This window comes from Leptonotus elevatus, chromosome 18 (genome assembly GCF_054856555.1).
Source record: "Leptonotus elevatus isolate MCC_2025b chromosome 18, RoL_Lele_1.0, whole genome shotgun sequence".
NCBI lineage: Eukaryota > Metazoa > Chordata > Actinopteri > Syngnathiformes > Syngnathidae > Leptonotus > Leptonotus elevatus.
Window position 1 is genome coordinate 18,028,622 of NC_141256.1, and position 22,098 is coordinate 18,050,719.

At 45.7% G+C, this 22,098-nt stretch overlaps 1 protein-coding gene across 6 annotated transcripts in view; it reads left to right on the top strand.

Annotated features, from left to right (window-relative positions):
- Positions 1-22,098, top strand: part of col12a1b (collagen, type XII, alpha 1b) — a 75,026-nt gene that overhangs the window by 3,828 nt on the left and 49,100 nt on the right. For 5 of the 6 annotated variants that reach the window (XM_086060556.1, XM_086060558.1, XM_086060557.1 and 2 more), the window contains 14 exons: positions 1,166-1,282; positions 2,528-2,671; positions 2,968-3,015; positions 3,445-3,708; positions 4,957-5,124; positions 6,567-6,740; positions 6,820-7,110; positions 7,800-8,402; positions 11,786-12,064; positions 12,154-12,429; positions 17,367-17,636; positions 18,425-18,691; positions 20,490-20,682; positions 21,183-21,307. In XM_086060556.1, the coding sequence (XP_085916682.1) occupies positions 1,166-1,282; positions 2,528-2,671; positions 2,968-3,015; positions 3,445-3,708; positions 4,957-5,124; positions 6,567-6,740; positions 6,820-7,110; positions 7,800-8,402; positions 11,786-12,064; positions 12,154-12,429; positions 17,367-17,636; positions 18,425-18,691; positions 20,490-20,682; positions 21,183-21,307 (3,219 nt within the window). The remainder of the gene's footprint in view (positions 1-1,165; positions 1,283-2,527; positions 2,672-2,967; positions 3,016-3,444; positions 3,709-4,956; positions 5,125-6,566; positions 6,741-6,819; positions 7,111-7,799; positions 8,403-11,785; positions 12,065-12,153; positions 12,430-17,366; positions 17,637-18,424; positions 18,692-20,489; positions 20,683-21,182; positions 21,308-22,098) is intronic. The other variant, XM_086060554.1, reaches the window with a different exon arrangement.

A 22,098-nucleotide genomic window follows, 5' to 3' on the forward strand; every position in this document is an offset into this window, starting at 1 on the left:
TTTAATAGCTAGGTAGCTAGCTAGCTAGCCTTGTGGTGCGCGTTCCAAGCCAACCTGAAGAATATCCCCTTAAAATATTCCACAAAGAACACGGGGTCTTTGTGTACATGACCCTTTTTGTCCCCAAGTTGTAGCTTGTGTACAACTTGTCATGTACACTTGTCATGTTGTCATCATGTACATTTGTGTTTGTTTGCTCACAACAAAGACTTTTTTTCCCTCACCAAGAAAAGAAAAGTTTTCCTCCTTGCCGTTGCGGAAGGACGTTTCGTGTCGGTCAATTCAACGCAAAGTGTTGGATTGGCGTCCGCGCTGAAAACATGAAAACATCTTTGCAACCATTTTCATGTGTGACAGCAAAGAAAAGCCTCAACGCAACCTGATTTCGTTCTCATTTTAAACAAACTCTTTTTTTTTCTTTAAAAATTGTGATTATCACATTGATTTGATCAATAAAAGAGGACAGTAGAGTTCTATATGTCGTTACTTTAGGATCATTAATCTGATATGGTCACTGAATGCAGAGCAAACTCTGCTCGCTCTGAAATGGAATTATTTTTATTCACTGAGGCATTACGAAGAGAAATGCTACTATTTTAATTGTTAGCTTGTTTGCTCATTAGTTGCTAATTTAGTTGAAATAGCATTGCGGGCCGTGTCAAATGTTATTTTTAGTACACGATTGAGTGTGTCCAAAATTTTGCAAGGCTAAATTTGTGCCATAAGGGAAAATGAGCATACAGTGAAGAAAAAATGGAGCAACAAACGTAGTGTGATGCCCGGGCATGTGGGCAAGGAGAGCTGCAGTTGCTTTTTATTGACCGGGACAAACACACATCCAAAGAAAAAGCTGCTGTAGACCACGACCACACACAGAACTCATTAGGCCACACCTCTTGAATGCACACATCCAACACATGAATACAGTAATGACACTTTTTAAAACCTTAAGTCATCTCACAATGGCGGGCCCACGGGCCGTACTTTGGACACGCGAGCTTTAAACCTCCAAATTGTTGACGTTGATGTGGGCTTTTCTTTGCTCTTGCCGCCTGTCACCTTCCGGAATGTCGTGTGCTCTCAACTAACAACACAAAGTACACAACGTGTGCGTGCGTGCGTGCGTGTGCCGTCCTCAACACATTTATCACTTTTGTGTGCGCAGTGGAGCCGCCGTCCGCTCTGACCTTTCACATCTTGGACGAGGGCACGGTGCAGATGTCATGGCAAAGGCCGCGCTCGCACCTCGACGGCTACAGGATACATGTGACTTCCGACACAGGTGGGCCGCCTCCCCTGCCCTCCCGTCCCGTCCCGTCCTGTCCTATCCTGTCCTGTCCCCGCCCCGCCCGCCTGTGCCGCGCGCCACGCTAACGAGCCCAGACTAACCCTGCAATTAGGTCGCCACGCACACAAGCAAAGCATTATTCCTCGCACCCTGAGGGAAAAGCAATTCCACTGCCCTTCCCTTTTCTTTTCTTTTTTCCTTCACCAGAACGCCTTTTGCCCTCGAGCGACACATTAAAGTCAGGTTAAATCATCGTAATTTTATATCATTAAAACATATCAGAGGTAAACTTCGTGTAGTTTGTCATCAAGATCAAAGCAAAAGCTAAATCATCTTCAATTTTAACTTGTCAATAAAAACTAACTTAAATTTAAAACAAAATCCCAATTTTATTGTTAAAAAAGACATTAAAGGCGAAATAATCCTAATTTTATTTTCAATAAGAATTAAAATCTAATCTCAATCTTGTTGTCATTGAAAACATTAAAGAAAGATGAAATAATTTAAATTTTACTGTCAGTAAAGAAACAAGTCTTAATTTTATTGTCACTGAAACAAAGATTAAATTGTCTTAATGTTATTGTTTATAAAGACACTGGGGAGTCGGGACAAAAAATCTGAATTTTATTGTTAAGAACAGAATCAAAATTAGTAAATTTTGATTGCCATTAAAACATTGGAGAATAATAATGTTAGGTTTATTCTCGTGTGAAAAAAATAACATTAACAACATTAGAGTCAAAATCATCTTGATTTTTATTGCCATTAAAAATAAAATAGCCTTAATTTTATGATTAAAAAAAAGAAAGAAAATAAATTGTCATTAAAATATTATATGGTAAATAATCCTAATTATATTTCACGTGTGTAAAAGAAACTGCAAATTTCAGACGATTTGAAGTGTAGCCCAATGAATACATTTGATTCAAAACTATTATAACTATTGAGAAAAAAAAAATAATAAAATAAATAACTATTAAAATATCAGGAAAAACATGAAAGCTAAATACAGCGAATAATAAAAACATAATTTGTAGAACGACATCAGTTTGCAGTAACAGGAATTGGCTTTTGTTTTACTTTGAAATCTGTTTGTGTTTCCATGTGGCGCCCCCTGCAGGCCACGTAGCCGTCTGCCGAAATCGCCGCTTGCCCCCAAATTTTTGCTTCATTTTCGTTTGCCATGATGTCATCTCTTCGAAGCTTATCGTCCTAATTTTTGCGTGTGGTGGTTTTCAGGAGAACTAGTTCGAGAATTTGCGTTGGCGTCTTCGGCCACGTCCACGAGCATCTCGGAGCTCAGTCAAGACGTGGACTACACCGTTAGCGTTTTCGCCTACGCCGGATCCCGAGAGAGTCTTCCTGCCACGGGACAGATCACGAGTGAGTTCGCAACACTTTGGACAGATCGGAAATATGGACTCGTGTTGTTTTCATGACACGGTGACATTTCTGTGCACTAGTAGCACGACTACATGTTACTAGGAAAGCGAAACTCTGCACTAGTTGACATCTGCATGCTACTAGTGAGGCGTAAGTTGTTTCTTTGGAATTTTATAATGTCACAAGTGCTACACAATGTCAACTAGTGCACAACTGCGTCTTACTAGTAGCATTTTTCCACTAGTGTCTGGGAAAAACTTGTTTCATCTCTCAACTCTTGGTATCCAACCTTGCAGTTGAGTCTGGAGGAGGACCCTCAAGAAGGCCAGATGCAGATGCCTTAAGTAAGTTGCGTCACTTCCTGTATGATCACAACTGCTTGGGAGTGGCCGAGCTTATGAACGAAGCTAGCCCGAGCCGTGACAACAAGGCGTTCTAAAACGGGGACCTAAAGCGAAATTTCCGCTCTCCTCGCTTATGTTAACATTCTTCTTAGTAAATCACAGTATCCCATTACTGGAGAGCTATTTTTAGAAAATACCTGTGGGCTAGTCATGCTGTCCTTGGGACTAACTAGTACCCGCTGGCACCATGAAAAAAATATGAATAGAGTAAAGCAAAGTACAGATGCCTGAAAAAGCTACTTAAGTATAGTCACAAAGTATTTATACTTGATTACTTGCCACCACGGAAAGGAAAGGTGATACTGACGTCAAGTTCAAAGTCAGACTGGACAAGACTGAAACAAGTAGTGACCTGGCTTTTCTCTCCAGAATGTCCCGTGAGCGCGGTGGCGGATGTGGTCTTCCTCCTGGCCGGGTCCTGGTCCTCAGACCGGGCCGCCTTCAAACAGGCGCGCGGCCTGGCGGCGGCCGTGGCCGGGGCCTTTCAAATCGGCCAAGATAAAACCCGCGTGGCCGTACTGCAGTACGCCGGCAGCGCACCCGCCGGCTTCCCGCTGGACCGGCACCTGAGCCGAGCCGCCCTCTTGCGCGCCATCGGATCGCTGGAGGTCCGCGACGGCAACGCCAGGACAGGTGACCTTACTTCCAATCGCTTCACACTTCATCAACTCATTCACGAGCAGCCCGTAAATCTTTGACGTCCGCGGCCGACAATGGCAGGGAATGAGTTAAAAACACCTGCACTAGTATCAAATATTAGAAACCGCGATCAGGCGGGCAGAAGCAGGACCGCCATTGATAATTCGACATATCAGGGGAACAGAGAAAGTCAGCGTTTTATGCATGCGTCCAACCAGTGGATGGGGTCCCCTTTTGGAGATCTGCATTTATGACGGATCGGTCTTCAAAGTCGAAGAAGGTCGGCAATATGTTCAGCATCTGTTTTTGCACTTGCACGCACTTGCCTTCATTTTGAATAGTGAGTGAATGTAAAGCTGTGCTTCCCCACCTTTATTGAGTCAAGGCGCATATTTGACGGGAGAAAAGAAAACTGTGACGTGCCTTCCGCCATCTCATGGAAAACACATTTGAATTGTTCTGCCTCGAACAAAGTTGCATTTTTTGTTTTGGTAGGAAATCACTTTTAAACCTTACGTACTGTTTTGACATTTCATGACCAATGAAAATAAGCAAAATGGCCTTCTTTCATCCTGACATTTGACGACGGTGAGATTTTCAACAAAATGAAAATATTTCAAAATGTCAAATGTTCTTCAGTTGTTCCAACTTTTTCCACCTTTTAACAATCAGCAGTAGAACACGAGTTTTAGACCAAACAGTGGAGAAAAGAAGATTTTGGTGAATTTGAATTTTAAACTTTGAAACAACCAAAAAAGACCTTTGATGGCGAAAGCATCATTCATTTACGTATAAACAGCTAAGAAACAACAAGAATGACTCGTATGGCTGGAGACGAACGTCGGTGGCTTTTCTACGTGCCGTCTGTTTGCCATTCGCTGCATCAACTTCCTGTTTCCACCATATATGGTCATGCTCCTATAGAGTGTCAGGTGCTTGAACTTGTCTGACTTCCAACACGTCAGAATTTCTCTGGTCACGAAATTCAGCCCGTAATATTGAGCTCCTTTTCCATCCAAAGCGATGCAATGCCGCCACCTACAGGCACCCGTTAGTCATCGCAGTGATTTACCAAGACCCTCCTTCATGCTTACCCATTGAAAAAACGTACCTGACGAATATATTCGTCAGTGGCAGTAAACGTTTGGTTTCCCGTTGACGAATTTAAACACGTTGAAATACTTTGAAAAGATTTCCTCACTTTTGTCCCGGCTGAATTTGAGGTTGTTTGTTTTTCTTCAGGTGCCGCGCTGGACTACCTGCTGAGCAACACGCTGAGCGAGGCGGCGGGCTCCCGAACGTCCTTCCCCAAAATCGCGCTGATCATCACAGACGACGGCAACTGGGACGATTCCGCCGAACGTTCGGCCAGGCGTCTCCGGAGCCAGGGCGTGGAGATCTTCGTCGCGGGTACGCAACCTTCTGCTCGTCTTCTCATCTTCTTCTTCTTCTCGCCGATGGCGCAATCCCGCTCGGATTCCTTCGGCATGAACGAGCCGTAGCAGGAATGCGAGCGCCGTCACACTTTCCACACGCCGAGTGGACGCGGATACACAGAGGGCTGTGTTGCCGTGGCGACCGGCTGGGGATCAACACTCAGCTCATCTTCAGCTGGAAGAGATAAAACAACAACCTGAAGGGGGCTCGACACACACACACATGAAAACAATCAGGAAGGCATTTACAGGCCATTTAGGTTCATTGCGGGACCCCGAGGTCACGTTCGCACCGTTTCCAACTCCAAAAACATCAACAGCATCTGACAAAAGTGAATATGAAGTGAATAGCGTTTCATTCTGCGTTGCTACAATGTCAAGCAGTCCGTGTACATTGAAGTCAACCTGTGCAACAAAAGCGAGTGCACCCTCAAGGGAAAGTGTCCAAATTGGGCCGAGCTGTCTTCTGCATTTCTCTCTCTGGTGTCATGTGACTTGTCAGTGTTACAAGGTGTAAATGGGCCGCTGGTGTGTTCAATTTGCTGTTTATTGCTCACACGCTGGTCATTGCAAGTTGCGGAGGATCGGAAAAGGAAGCGAGTCGTTTTGACGCTGACTCTTAATTTTGAAAAAACGATTCAAATTCGATTTTTATTGACTGACAATTATATATGTATTGGATTCTAGTTTTTATTCATGGCACTCACTCTAAAAAGAGAATTGTTGAACCAATTTAAGATTACAAATTGAATTGTTGACCAATTTAATACAATTGCTTCAATTGGTAACACAATTAATCCAAAGTGAATATATATTAAGTTGAGTTCATTAAACTTAATATATTCATTTAGGATTAATTTGGGATTAATTTAATTAAACTTAATATAGTTACTTTGGATTAATTAAATTAAATCTTTATTACCAATTGAAGCAATTTTATTAAATTGGTCAACAATTCAATTTGTATTCTTCAATTGGTTCAACAATTCTCTTTTTAGAGCGCACTGAAGAAATGAACCTTTGCTTCAATGCAAAGTTGTCAGTCACTTTTACTGGACCCTCAAAACAAAAGTGTGAACATGTCCACATTTGGCCCAATCTGCCATTTTCCCTTTTAACTGTCAGATGACTACATTCGGTTTGCACGCTCTAAAAAAAATCTCGGAGAGTCTGAAAAAGCGATTTGTTATTTTTGTTGTACACAAATGAAAACAAAAGTTCTGTCCAATCCAAGCCTTAAAAAGGTTTTGTTGGGACACCAGAAGACTTTGAAGGTGGTCTGAGCAACTCGATGCTTGAAATCGAAACTCCCCAGATGAGTTTTCCTTTCCCGGAGGGGTCGCGATGCGTTTGTTGAATTAGTAATAGAACACGCACACGCACGCGCTGACATCACGCGTCCTGTCGCCTTTGCAGGCATCCAGCAGGCCGACGAGGGGAAAATGAGGACGCTGGCGTCCACTCCCTACTGGAGTCACGTCTTCAACATGGCCGCCTCGGACGCCATCCGGAATGTTCAGAGGGACGTCGTCAGTCAGGTGTGCGCCGGCGTGGAAGAGCAGCTCAGCTCGCTGGTCAGCGGAGAAGAAGGTGACTTTTGCTCATTTGCCACAAACGTCTTGCTTGGCCCCATTTGTGACGCGAGCGAGGCGCTTTTGCTCCCTGGCAGCAGTGGAACCCGCCTCCAACCTTCAGGTGGAGGAGGTGTTCTCCAAGAGCATAAAGGTGAGCTGGAGCGCCTCGCCGGACGACGTCTCTGGCTACAAGGTGCAGATGATCCCCCTGACGGTGGGGGCCAAGCGTCACGAGCTGTACGTGGGCCGCACGCAGACCTCGGTTGCGGTCCGGGACCTGAGTCCGGACACCCAGTATCAGATCAACCTGTTTGCGCTGAAAGGCCTGACGCCCAGCGAGCCCGCCGTCGTCATGCAAAGAACTCAGCCCATCAAAGTGTCTGTGGGTGAGTCCACGTCGGCAGCTTTCCTCGCTCACTTGAGTGGAACGCAACATTTCAAGGAAACTCATACGGGTGGCAATTAAGGAGCAAAATACGGTAATCATACAAACCTAAATCTAAATCTAGGTGAATATATATATATATAATTCTTTAAAATATCATACCAGGCAGTTTTTTTATAAAAAAGAAAATTTGATAATTTATTAGTGTTTCGTTTTGTTTTTTATATTTAATTGCAGGCCATTTTTCCTTATTCGAAACATTTATCCCCCCCCCCCGTTTTTGTAATATAATACCAGGTTGTTTTTCTTTATTCCCAAAAATGTAATTATTTTTTTTCTTCCTTTTTTTTTGTTTTAATGCAAATGCAATACTGAGCTTTTTTAAAATGTAATTAAAACAATAATTTGTGGGGGTTGAACGGATGAATGGCATTTCCATTCATTTCAATGGGGTAAGATGATTTGAGATTTGAACAAACAAATTAAACTCCTATTTTAAGGTACCACTGCCTGAAGAAATATTACGACTCGAGCTTTGTTGCGGAACAAATTCTACTCGCGCTGTAAGAAAATGGCGATAACTAGAGCTGCAGTCCACCCAAAAACGGTTAAATGGCGTTCCCGTTCATTTCAAGCGAGTCCCGAATGGCATCCCGCCTCATTTCTACCCATGACAATCTCCCGCTCCAGAGTGTTCGCTGGGTGTGGACGTCCAAGCCGACGTGGTTCTGCTGGTGGACGGTTCCTACAGCATCGGTCTGGCCAACTTTGCCAAAGTCCGAGCCTTCCTGGAGGTGCTGGTGAACAGCTTCGACATCGGGCCCAACAAGGTCCAGATCAGCTTGGTCCAGTACAGCCGCGACCCGTACACCGAGTTCCTGCTCAACACCCACTCGGACCTGAGCGGCGCGCTGAAGGCGGTGCGCTCCTTCCCCTACCGAGGCGGCTCCACCAACACGGGCAAGGCCATGACCTACGTGAGGGACAGGATCTTCCAGCTGGCCAACGGCGCCCGGCCCGACGTGCCGCGCGTCGCCATCCTCATCACGGACGGCAAGTCGTCGGACGCCTTCCAGCGTCCCGCCACCAAGCTGAGGGAGGCCGACGTGGAGATCTTCGCCGTGGGCGTGAAGGACGCCGTGCGGTCCGAGCTGGAGGCCATCGCCAACGCGCCGGCCGAGACGCACGTGTACACCGTGGAGGACTTTGACGCCTTCCAGAGGATCTCCAAGGAGCTCACGCAGTCCATCTGCCTGAGGATCGAGCAGGAGCTTCGCAACATCCAAAAGAAAAGTGAGCCGTCTTGCCTTGTGTCCGCCTCCTGCTTGTTGTCTCGGTTCAAATGTCAGCGGTTCCATTCGCAGATGTTGGGCTGCGAGTGATGCAATCGTTAAAAAACGATGACGACGTAAAGAAAGAATCGCTCGGCAAACTTCCTTCCGTGGCTCACGAGTTGCCTTCTGTACAAAAAAACGTCCATTTCTAACGAAACAGGCCTCCCCGAATGAATCGCAAGCAGCTATTTTCACTCGTTAGTGCTGTCAAAGTGAAAGCGAGTTAAAGCTTTAAAGCTCGTTGTCGTCTAAAAATCATCCAGACTTTCGATCTTGAGATGACGGAACGCCTCACGGCTCCCACAGGGAAGAGGCGGAGTTTTACAACATCTTCAAGGGAGTTCATAGATTTAATGTTATCAACACCTTCAATTGGTTAATAATGCATAAAAGTAGCAGATGAATATGAAATATGATCGATTTGTGAACAAATATCAAATTGACCATATTTGGGCATACGAGGTATCCGTCTGACAGCATTTAAATGGTTGTGCCCATCCTGCGCACGATTGACACATTTAATCCGATTAAAATGCACTTTTGAAATGCTCTTCGGCACCTGTCAGGAACTCGTATGACATCGCTTGGAAGCAACCGAAAGAAAACGTACGAATTTGAGTTTGCTCCAAGCGGCTCTTTTCTTACTCCCACTTGAACTTTACGGTAAAACTGACACAAAAGACGAATGTTACGGTACGTAAACACCAAACTCTTCAACCAAACCATGTACTTTTGTTTCATCAAAGTCTAGCTTAATGCTGGTATATAATGCAAAGCACAGGCTAGTGAAAATTAGCACGAATGTGACCTTCCAACAACCGTAGATATCTACAAAGACTAAATGTCTTACGGCGCAGAATCCATCGTCCGCACGGGGCGGCCATCTTGTTGTATTGACTGTGAGCGAAGGTGAGCGATCCGAACAGACGTAAACTCTGTTATCGCACTTCGAACTTGATGGATTTACACACGGTTTGCGTTCTCACAAATTGGAATCAAGTAGTCATTATTCTGGTTGGATATTTATTATCCATGTGGATTATTAATTATTAACAAGTGTAATAACTACCGTACACTTATCAACTAAACTGCTTGATAATCAGTTGATTTTTGGTAAACCGCTATTTAAAAGAACATGTACGATAAAAACATGGCATTGCGAGTATGAAAAAAAACATGGCGTCGACGCAATGATGCTACGAAAATAATTCATTCGTTTGAGTTGAAAATATGTACAACAAAGGAAATAAAGTCGAGTTTTCAAACATTTTCATTCACAATAGATAGTCGGCGCGTCGTAAGCGCTACGGTGGTCACGTGATGTGCGACGAGGAGAAAGTAGTGAGCTGGCTGTCCGAATGGCCAAACGGAACGAGGGCACATATATACATATATAGTGAGCGCTATGTAGTGAACGAGGGCTTAAGCGACGGGGGCGGACATTGGGACGCAGCCAACAACCACATTTTGGGACTCTTCTTTTTGCTCTTCGTGACACCGCATGTCTTCCGCTCGAGCTCAGCGCTGCCTGGCATGTTGTGGCCAAATGTGGTACTGCATTGAAGGCGCCCAACGAGAAACTTGTACCATTCAAATCCATGAAGAGCAGTCGCGTGCGCTTGGTCTCGCACCTGCGTACGTCACATCTGGACACTCAGTCAGTCCACTTGTTCAATGTTTAAACTGCGCTGAGAATCAGTGATTGATTTTGTGCATGTTTGACTTTTTATGACTGTCAGCCAGGAAGCATTTCCACTCGCTGCAAACGAACCCCGACTGTATCTTCGCACCTGCACGCACGCACGCACGCACGCACGCACGCACGCACGCACGCACGCACGCACGCACGCAGGCGTTGCGCTTCATGTTTCGCCCACAGGTTGACCTGCGAGCTTGTGGAAAGGTCGCGCGGGGGTCAAGCGGCTCCCGCAGCCGTTTAACCGTCCGTCAGGTGCGCGAGGTACACGTCGAGGCAATAAACATCGGAGCGTGACGAGCATTCCTCCGGGCCGCCATCTGCTCGTCAAGTTCCGACAAGCAACGTCTGCGCTTTTTGAAGGGAAAGGAAAACGTGCAGCACTTTTTCTTTTGGGCTCTGCCAGGAGCGACTGTGACTCACATTCCTTGGAACGGCGTATTATGTCATTTTTATATAATGAGATTCTGTCAACAGCGGCTTGACAGCAGCGCTTTGACTGACGAATGTAAATCTTATCAAAACAGCGACTTACATGTGCGACGTGTGTCTTTCCACATTCATCGCATGTCGATCTAGGACATCTGTCTTCATGACGTCCTCAGCTGCTCCGCCTTTTTCCTTTTTCATCCGTGTTTGCCTGCATAGCATTGCTGCGTCTGCGGCGGTCTGCGGCGACGTCCACGAGGCTCGGGGGGGGGTGATGAAAATCACCGTTGCTAATTATGTTCCTCTTTATACTGCTTATTTGGCAATTCATGGCAAGTTGGGTCAAAAGAGAATGGATGGCATGGCCCCCAAAAATGTTGAGGATTTAAAGCCAGCCACAATATATGACCCCGAAATATCATATTACAGCATTGGCCTGAAAAATAAATGCAAAAACAGATGATTTGTTTTGGAAAAAAGGCAGCAGAAGACACCGCGGTGCATGTAGCCACTTTGTCAAATAGCAAGACATAAAAATACCACTTACTACTTTCCTATTAGCCATTTTATAACATTTTTGACTCCATGATGCAAAAATACACGTCAACATAGAACATGAACGTTACCGTTGAATTTTTTTTAAATTTCCATCCCTTTATTAACTCATTCACTGGCAGCCATTTTGACTGAAGCAACCCCGTTTTTTGACTGATTTTGCAAGGCGTAATTTTACATTTTTGGGAGCAAATGAGTTAAACAACAAATTGGGGGGGGGGGGGGTTCGGGGGGGTCACAAATAGGTGAAATTGTTGATTGCAAATGTTGTATCTTGATTCTTGGACGACAACAGAGATCGGAGAATATTACATTTTGGAAAGTTAAAATTCTCAGGATTTACAACATTTCTAATTAAAAAGGTGTCTAAACGATTAATCAAACAATCTTCGATTCATTTGCCAATCGATTAGGTGTCAATCATCGCACTTCTATATGCAGCACTTTGTTTCTATAAATATCTACCAGTGTTTACATTTTCAAATGCTGTCCTAGGAAATCCCAATGTCCCGTCACTGGTGAGCTCGTTTTACAAGGTCCGTTGTTCTTCATATTGACTTTGACTTTACAGGGACTTTAAAGTGTAAGAATGCATCCAAATGAATCCGTGCAATATACATTTTCCAGCAGTCACTTTGCAAGTTCCCCGGTGTCGTCTTCAGGTCTGGTCCAGCCCAGAGACCTGTCCTTCTCCGAGGTGACTTCCAGAAGCTTCCGGACCTCGTGGGAGCTCGACGCCAACGACGTGGAGTCCTTCCTGGTCCAGTTTAGACCGGCTGACATTCCCGATGGCCATTTGGTGTTCATGTCGGTCCCCGGGGACACGCTGACCATCGTCCTGCCTCACCTCAGCCCGCTGACCCGCTACCAAGTCAACGTTTCAGCTCAATACGACCGAGGCGACAGTTTGCCCCTTGTCGGCTACGAGACCACCTTAGAGGGTTCGTTGATGTCTCACGTCCAAAACCGCTTCTCAAGCCTGTCGCGTTTAATTAAAAAAACAAAAACAAATCCCTCCCGTCTCTGGCAGAACAAAGTCCGGTTCGCAACGTGAGAGTGTCCCAGGAGACCACGGACAGCTTCCGCGTGTCCTGGCAGCCGGCGCGAGGAGCCGTGCTCCGCTACCGCTTGACCTTCCGACCCGTCGGCGAGGGAGGTGCCGAGCTGGAGGCCAGCACGGTCGGCGACGAGCCCACCATCGTCCTGCGGGGGCTTCGGCCCAGGACCGCCTACCTGGTCGACGTCAACGCCGAGTACCGATCCGGTTCCGGGCCGTCGATGCAGACGCAAGGAACCACCAAAGAAGGTGAGATTCATGCTGACAAACTGATTTGGTTGATGACTAAACTGACTTACAAGCTTGGTCACGGAACTTGTTCCACTTGTAAGTCAAGGCGCCACTCTCTACTGACATGATGATTGATAATAATAATGATCGCTAGAAAAAATTTGAAATTAGAGGGAAACATTTGTTCTCTTATGTGAATAACACCAGTCGGTTACAAATTGTTGTGCTTGTCACTACACGTTGCTGGCATGGAAAGATGAAGAAAGACACCTTGATGAGTTGCGGTAAACAGCTTTGAATATTTTCGGAGCTTTTCCCGCGGCACACCTGATCGGCTTTCACCTATCGTGCTTGGGACTGACTAGCGAGCCGCCTGGATGCCTCTGCTGTTGTTAGCAGGGTTGCTAACGTTACCGTCGTCTGTTGTGTGCACGCACACGCACACGCACACGCGCACACACTAGCTCAGTTAGCTCGTATCCAGTCAGTCACTTGTTCAACTTTGATGTTGCAATTTAGCATTTTAGCTTCTTAGAAGACGGAATGTTTTTTGTTAAACAACAATTTATGTTGTTGTCTTTTGGTGTCTTTCATTCTTAGTTGTTGGATGCGCGTTCCAAATGTGCAAACGTGCAGCCAAAATCAAGACAATGGAATGTTCCGCTCACAACAACATGAACCCTGTTTTCTCGGTCTAGTCCTGTTTCTTCTATGAGTCATAGTCACGTAGTCAGACTATCTTGTCCTGGTTTTGGCTATATTTGTAATTCTAGTCATAGTCTCGTGCTTGCGCTACTTCTGGGTCTCTGGTTGTGATTTAGGTCTTGGCTCAACTTCTGTCTCGGCTACTATTTCCAGTCAGTTTCTGATTCTGTCTGGTACTGCTCAACTTGTGTCCTAATTTGACTTTTCGTTGTCGTGCATGTTTTTGGGTTCACACTCTTTGGAGCTGTAGTTTTGTCTCGAGATCTGGTTTTGGTTTTCCCTCAGATTTTTGTTTCTTGTTCATGGTCTGGTTGTTGAGACTTTTTTTTTTTTGTCTCGGTCTCATCTCGGAATGGAAGGCATTTTACTCGGTCTAGTCTCAGTCTCTGGATTTTTGATCAAGACCAAGCTGGTACTATTGTGATCCTTGAGAAACACAGAATGCAGGTGCTGCGCTGCCTTCCCGGTGTCGCCGATGCCACGCCCCCTGGATTTGACATTTGTTTCATTGTGCAATTTCAAAAAACAACATATCATAATTTGTTTTTGCTGATACTGCTCATTTTGTTCTGTTTTGTGTGTGCGTGTGATTTTTCCTGGTCTACAGTCTTGGTCTTGTCTCAGTCTCAATATCTCGATAATGTCTTGACTACAACGCTAGGTTTCTTCTTGCATGTCTAATTGTAGTTATCTTCTAGCTCTATTTTGAGATCTCTGATTTGCTTCTTCCCCTAAATATTGATGTTTCACAGTTGGCCAAATTTGGGACGTGTGAAAAGGGGACACAGAAAGTGTGATTGAAAGTGATCCTCATGCAAGTCATCAATTGGGAAGCTGGAGAGAACTGTGGTGAAAAGTACTCTTGATCAATTTCAACATCCATGGTAATGAGAAAAGTATGCCAGGGTTTCCCCCAGTGTTTTTTTTTTTTTTAAAAGCTGGCGGCCCACAAGGCTTTTCTTGCCACCCCGCCAGGCTAAACGTAGAATATTTTCCTGGTCCGATTTTTGGTTGCCAGTCCGTCCCAGACCACCAGGCTTGGCAAGTCTTCTGGAAGATCCGCCGATCCAATCCAGTCGATCACATCTATGTAAAGTCTCATTGGCACATATGCAAATTGGTGATATAGCGTGGGAACATCGTATTTGAACCGCAAATAGGCTTAAAGTGAAGCCACTGCAGCCACTCTGACCCGCGCTGTTCACACGGAACCGTCGGTAGTGCCTTCCTCGATCTCGACTGACGTTGACGGATGGACGCTTTTTGTTGTGGGCCACCCGCACAAAGAGCGTCTTCCGGGCTGGTCTGGGTTCTTGACGCGTCTCATGGGAGATGGAACAAGTGCGCTGCCAAGTTTACACAATGCAGGAGGCCGGCAGACTTTCCGCCGCGAGCCGGCGGACGGGCCGGCCCGCAATTTTCACTCATTGTGATACCGCCGTCACGCGCAATGCAAAACTAAACCGGCGGTAAATGAGGATTATTATGTCAAGATCCGCAATCAGAAATCAGGATTTATTTTGTCCTACCGTTCGCACTGAAATGCAACCGTTAACTGCCAAAATCCAACCAATACATGACAAGATTCGGATGACAATGAAACTAAAACCAGAGTTGAATTTGTTCCTAAAGCAAAACTGAAAAATCTTTCATTGCTTCCAGTCAGCCACAAAAACCACCCCCCAAAATTTTTAAATGAGAAAAATTGAATTCTGTTATATTATTATACTAGTTTATACAAACATACAGTGATGACATCATTAAACAGAATTTAAAAGAATTAAAACGTGAATTTTGTCACTTTTTTTAATTCAATGCGCTGCACTGCCTTGGCCACCTGTGGGCAGTATAAAGGCCAATTCATACTTCTCACTTTCCTGCCTGGAAGCAGCAGCCAATTATATTGCAGCGGCGCGTGCCCTGCCTAGAACTTGAGTGGGATTCATATACCGGTAGTCGTTCTTTGCAGAGGATAAAGAATACAACATATAACACTAAAATGTTTAAACAAACCGTATTTCGTACAACTAAAGTCCGCTAGCTTAATGCTAACACCATAGACAGGCTAACAGAAATGAGCATAGAGGTTATGGCGCTCTGTTGGCATTTGAACTTTTTCTCCTAACTTTTATATGTGAGCCTTGTTTCGTTTTAGTTTTAGAATGTGCAGCAAGCCAATAAAAGTGCACGGCAGGCCGCAAATGTCCCCCCCGAGTTCATATGTGATTGATGTATGCTTATTTGTACAATGAACCCCCCTGTTTCACAGGGGGATACATTCCAGATCCGCCCGCAATACATGAAAACTTGCAATATTGAGGGACCATACAAAAACATTTTGAAAAAGTTGTTCCGCCAACCTCCCCCCAAAAAGGGACATAAAGCCTGCCAACATTTACACATATGGCCGATAAGAAATGCTAAATTGAGAAAAGATAAAATAAAAAAAAATACACGTGTCTTCCATTATTAATTGAATAATATGAAAATGACTTCTAAGATCTTAATTGTATTGCATGACTTCCAGTAAAGCTCTGTGGCGCATAACTTTAACGTGCGTCTTGCCAGTGTACTCTAAAAACACATTTAAAAAAAAAAAAAAGATGAAGAAGAAACATCTGCAACTCTGTGGTTGAATTGCAAAAGATGAGCCACGATATATTTCTTGATAATTTCTCTTTAGGGAGACAAATAACGAGAACCTCCAAATGAGCCGTGTGCTCACCGCTTGACCTCGTTAGCGATAGCGAGTAAGTAGTTAGCGGGCAGTTAGCAGGCACTTAGCAGCATTTTCACATCCAGCAGTTACGCAACATGACTGTTGTGTTGTTGTTTTTTTTCTCAACTCCGGTCTTGTATTCTCGCTTTAAAAGTAAAAAACCTAAACCTCCCGTTGTGAGGAAAACATCTGATCCGATTTAGCTGCTGAATGTTCCCCCGCTACTGGCTAACTGTGCTTAATGGCTAATGGACTGTTTGGATTTTTGCTGCTGTGACTCAGCCGGTGCCAAAAACCACACGCATTAAGCATAACAGCCACAGTCATTTGCGATTTTTAGGGTCTTTGTTGTCTGTGAACCAGCGGTTTGGGTGAGACTAAACAACTGAAGGGCAAACCAGATTGTCTGTCTGTCTGTCTGTCTGTCTGCCTGCCTGCCTGCCTGCCTGCCTGCCTGCCTGCCTGCCTGCCTGCCTGCCCGCCCGTCCGTCCGTCCGTCTGTCCGTCCGTCCATCCGTCTGTCCGCCTGTCTGTCCGTCCGTCCATTTGATCTAATCGACCTCCCACAAATGGACAAACAAAAGCGTTTCCTGGTTGCGCGTGTGTCGAATGTTTTCAAATTGGGGTTAAGGCCACAAACGGCAATTCGCTTCCCCATTTTGAAACGGATTCTGAATGTTTGTTTGACACGAGCTCTGACAGCGTTGCAACAGGAGAGCCTTTTGACTTAATGGCATTGAAAGATGTCTCGACTGAGACTCTGGAAAAATGTCTGCGCGCCGTCGGCAGCAGCGCCACATCTTCCATGCGGTGTTGAATATATGCGGCCTTCCACGTGATGCTGGTCTGCGGCTCCCAGCGCCACTTGAAGCTGATAAAAAATGGCAGAAGCGGTGGCGAAGGCCCAGCGGCGGCGTCTGCCTGTCAAAATAAAAGGCCGCCACCCGATTGAATACGTGACAGTCAGCATCTTTTATTTCCTTTGGATTTACGACGCACGGGAAGAAAGCGCGTCTCTCCTGGGCCAGACATCTTTCATCTGTTATTTGCTCACGCTTGCTTTGCGCCTTGTCACATTTTCAAGCACTTTCGGTGTCACGGCGTTTGAACGGCACCCAGCGAGCCGACTTGTCCCGAGATGTCTTTCAGTTGGCGCGTCGGCAAAACAAATCATTTCATGCGCGGCGATAATAAGCATCCGCGATCTTTCCACCGATGCTGTGGGAACGCGAGCGTGTGTCTGCTCTGCAATCGCTCGGGCCAGTAAATCTCAACTTGATGTCAGGTCGGCGTCTGAAAAAGGAATCCAGTCGCTGAGGAAGCAGGTCATTCCAAACAAAAGTCCTTGAGTACTTTTTATTGTCACCGTACGCAACATGGAAAAGATTACAAACGACAGCAAATCCATTTATTCCAAAACACGCCAGCGGTTGGTGAACATCTGCCATTTGAGACCAAAGAAAACATGTTTGGAAACTGCTTTTACATCACGATACAGCGGGTGTTGACCATCTTGACTTTGTGCCGGCAGAGGTGGGTCCTCCTCAAAACCTGATCACCCGAGACGTGACCGACCGCAGTTTCTCGGCGCGGTGGACGGCCGCTCCCGGGAACGTCCGGACGTACCGCGTCAAATGGCAGTCGGCGTATTCCGAAGAGTCCGGGGAGAAAATGGTCCGAGGAGACCAAACGGACACGGTGTTGGACGGTCTGAGCCCCGAGACGCTCTACCAGGTCTCGGTGGTGGCCGCTTACGACCACAAGGACAGCGAGCCGCTCACTGGATATGAAACCACAGACGGTAAGAACGCCGCAGCGCAACTGCAATGAGGACACAACTGCGGCGAGGGCTGCAAATATCCAAAAGTTTTACAACAACAACTGACTAATATTTGTAAGTTGCTTTACGCTGAAAGACGCATTTCTTGACTCTTGAGTTGGGTCAAATAGACGCAAGTAGAGGATCGGTCCATTTTTGACCCATCGTTGGGTTATTTTTGACCCAACTCAATTTAGTTCGATTGAGTGGGATTGTGATTCGATATGGTACAGCTGTCGCTTTTGTCATGTTTATTACATGCAACAACATGTAAAAGCACTCCAAAGTCCAAATGATCCACGTTAATGACATTCCAAGAAGCAACAAATCATCAGTGACGTCAGACCAAGTTATGATGATTGATACGTGGCCAACATCTCTCGTTCAGTACGTATCTCGATAAGTAAAAAAATGGTTTTGGATGAATTTGACAATTGGCGATTACTGGTAGCGAGCGGGCACGTCTTCATGTGTGCGGCGTGGCGTTGGTGCACGTGACGATGTGTGCTTTCTTTCCATCAGTAAAAAATGGAAGCGTAGGAAACATTTACACATTGAAATATTTTCTTGTAAACAGCATGTTAAGTGAAGCCTTCATTCCATTTTATTGCCATTTTATTGGCGGAAAGGAAAATGTGGTCTCGCACTCACTGATGATGGCTTCTTGATTTTTGCCATGCGCTCTGATGACTCGCTTTGGAAAAGCAGCATTCTGGCAGTCGGCCATTTTGGGTCCGTCTTCAGCGTCGCCTCGCCCGTTTGTCCCGCAGTGTCGGCGGAGGCGCGGCGGCTGCGCGCGAGCGACGAGACGGAGCGCAGCATGAGAGTGACGTGGGCGCCGGCGCCCGGCAAAGTCCTGCACTACCGGCTGAAATACGTCCCCAGCGCCGGCGGGCGGGAGGTGGTCCTCAAGGTCCCCGCGGGGGTCACCTCCAGCGTCATGAAGAGGCTGCAACCCCTCACCTCCTACCACATCACCGTCCATCCCATCTACAAACGTGGGGAAGGAAAAGCAAGGCAAGGCGTAGGAAGCACACGTACGTTGCCTCCTCCAAGCACACACGCAAACATGGCAGCGCTTGCGCAATGTTTACAATTGCGAGAAAACAAAATGGCTGTAAGAAGTCGTCATAAATCAAAGCATCGAAATGACACCTTTAAAGTGGAAGTCAACCTTGAACATTTCTTGACAATACGTCACTCGTCTAAACATGATGAATGTTACATTTTTGAAATAGGAGTTATAAAGCAAAATCTTGCCTTTTGTTGTCCATTTGAGGCGGAGGCCATTTTGTCACTTACTGTCGACTGAAGATGACATCAATGTTGCTCAGGCAACGGCCAATCACAGCTCAGCTGTTGTCTGAAGCTACACTGTGATTGGCTGTTCCCTGAGACCTGAGCAACATTGATGTCATGTTCAGTCGACAGCAAGTGGCAGCAAAATGGCCGCCTCATGAGATGGATAAAAACGGTTGGATTTTGCTGCTGAATTCATGTTCCATGAGTGCAATATTAACCAGAATGCCACATTTAGATTGGTGGGACTGCGTAGAACACATTATTGTCCCAAAATATTTTGGGGGGGTTGACGTCCCCTTTATCTCATTTGCTCCTAAAAACTTATATAAAAACATTCTATTTTAAATATTGCTATGGTCCCAAAAATGTACTTATAAATTTTTTTAACGTTTATTTTTTATTTTTAATGCTAGAGCATACAGAAGGCTTTGATGCAGCCTCTGACCTGAAGAGGTCACTTAAAGCAAAGTTATTACAAAAAACGTCCAGCAGGTGACAGCAGAGTATAAGAGAGCAGCCATGTTACAACAAGCTCTTTTCCCCAGGCTTGTGAATAATGAGGAAACTTAGCTATATTCTAATTGCTAATTGCCGCAAAACAGAAACAAATACAAATATCATTTTTTTTTCCTGATGAAAGAAGAGACTCTAATCTTTCTTTTGGTAGGTTTCATGTTTGTTTGTTTTATAGCAATACAACACAATATATCTGTGGGCCTTGGAAAAATCGAATGAAAATCCAGTAAAGCGAAGGGGTGGCTTCAGTCAAAATGGCTGCGATGACTTAAAGCTAACTCGTTTGAAGTTAACTCGTTCACTGCCATTAACAGCTACGGATGTCGCAAATCCATTTGAACTGCGCCGGCAAGATTCTCAAATGGTTTCCTTCCCTCCTGTAAAGTCTTAACACACTTTTTCCTTCCTTCCGCGTTGAATTGTGCTGGCTGGCAGAAGGTGCCCACTGCGCAACTTCTGTAGACTTGATGAGAAAAATGATGTTCCTGGGGGGGGGGGGTCCTCTAATTAAACGTCAAGACTGCTAACGAGGCTCCTGTGAACATTTGTGACTCATTTGAGTACAGTCAACATTTACACGCACCCACAAAATGTCAAAAGCATTTTTTTGAGGAAACCAGAAGAAGACTCTCTCACTCTTTAAAGACGCTTCCAGTTTGACCCCTCCCACGCGTTCAAAAAACACATTTGAACTTAGTAAAACACACTTAGACTTGTCAAAACAAATCTTGTAAAGTATTCTTTGGCACCTGTTCTCACGCTCTTGCTGTCAAGAAATAAAAAACTCGCACCGTTCTCTAAATAAGAGGCAGCGTGTGTTCAAGTGCAGTTTGTGACTCGCACTTGAAGTTGACTGTAAATGTAACAGGTAAGACAAAATAATATTACCCCTCGTGTCGTATACTAAAACACCAAAATGTCAGCTAACGAAAGTCGGCTAGCTAATGCTAACGTATAATGCAAAACACTAAAGGCAAGCTAACGGAAAACATCCTGAACGGGTTCTTTGTCTTCCAGTGTCACCTTATAAGTCTCCGAGGAACCTTCAGACCTCAGAGCCCACCAAGACCAGTTTCAGGGTGTCGTGGGATCCGGCACCCGGGGAGGTCAGGGGCTACAAGGTGACCTTTTACCCCACAGGGGACGATATCAACCTGGCCGAGATGCTGGTGGGCCCCTTTGACAACACGGTGGTTCTCGAGGAGCTCAGGTGAGCGGCGCTAGCATTAGCATTAGCATTAGCATTAGCATGCAAATAGCAGATGACCGGTTCTAGGTTAAAACAAACTCACCAGGAAGGTCTCAGGTAGCCTGCAAAAATACTCTTTACACCATCCGGGGCTGGAGGTCAAAGCCTTAGCAACCACTTGAAACACCATAGCAACCACTTGAAAAACATCGCAACCAGTCCCGCGAGCACAGAAACCACTTTAAACATTGTGCCGACCTTCTTCAAACAACTTAGAATCCACTTTAAACAATGAAGCAACTGTCTAATGACAACAACCACAAGTCTGCAAATGTTGTGGACAAGGTTGAAGAGAATAGCATTGAAGTCCAAAATGGAATGTACCAAGTTGCAGAACGTAGAAAATGCACAAGTAAGTCCAACTTGGAAGGTTCCATGTAGGTGCTTCTGCAGCATCCGGGAATTGTTTGGGAAAAACCTCTTTTGGCGTGAGCATGTGACGGGAATGTTTTTTGTGTCAGGGCTGGAACCAAATATTCCGTGGCTGTGTTTGGGATGTTCGACGGAGGCCAGAGTACGGCTCTGGCGGGGGAGGAGAAGACCACGCTCTCCGACGCTCCCGAGCCGCCTCCGTTGGGTCCCTCTGGTAAAGATGGCACCCCCCCCCCCGCACACTTCACGATGGACCTTCACCTTACCGACATTTGCATGTAGCAATTTGGTTTCGCTAAATGACAAGTAGCGATCGTTCAAATTCCAATACTCATTTCAGTCAAATGAATTGACTTTGAAAATGAAATTCAGTGAGGTACGTCTTTACCGTTATTGATCGAATGATATGAGAATGACCTTTATACTGTATATGGGCCATATGCCACGGAGGAGGCGGGATTTCCGACTTTCACACTTCAGCTTTGTTTCCGTTCCCTGTTTGCGACGTGTGGGCCGCGTCCCAGTTCTTGCGCTTTCGCCCTTGTGCCCCTCGGTTGCGCCTTCCCGGCGACGGGTGCGAGTGTGTCGTGTGCCTGTCTCAGTTGTCGTTCATTTCAGGGAGTTGAGATCGGCGGGAGCGCGCGGTTGGAGGCGCAGGGGTGTGAGGGTGCGAGTGTTGGAATGCAACCATCAGTGGCAACGGAAACGACGCTGATGTGTGAAACCCGGAAGTCGGAAGTCAAAAAAACAACTAAGAAAAAGCGAGCGTCTTCCAGGGCGGCGTAAAGTGGGCGCGGTCCGGCAAAGCAAGGAGCTCCGAACGGCCTTCTGGAATGTAACTTGTTGGTAATTAATATAGCGTCTGTCGACCGTGTTAAGTTTCTTTCCAGCGGCACGTACTCGCCTTGACTTCTCCCAGATTGGTGCCAGAAGGTTGAACTTGGCGTTGTCGGAGTCAATTAGCGTCACGGAGAAGCGCACATGATCACGATTACGGCTAATTAC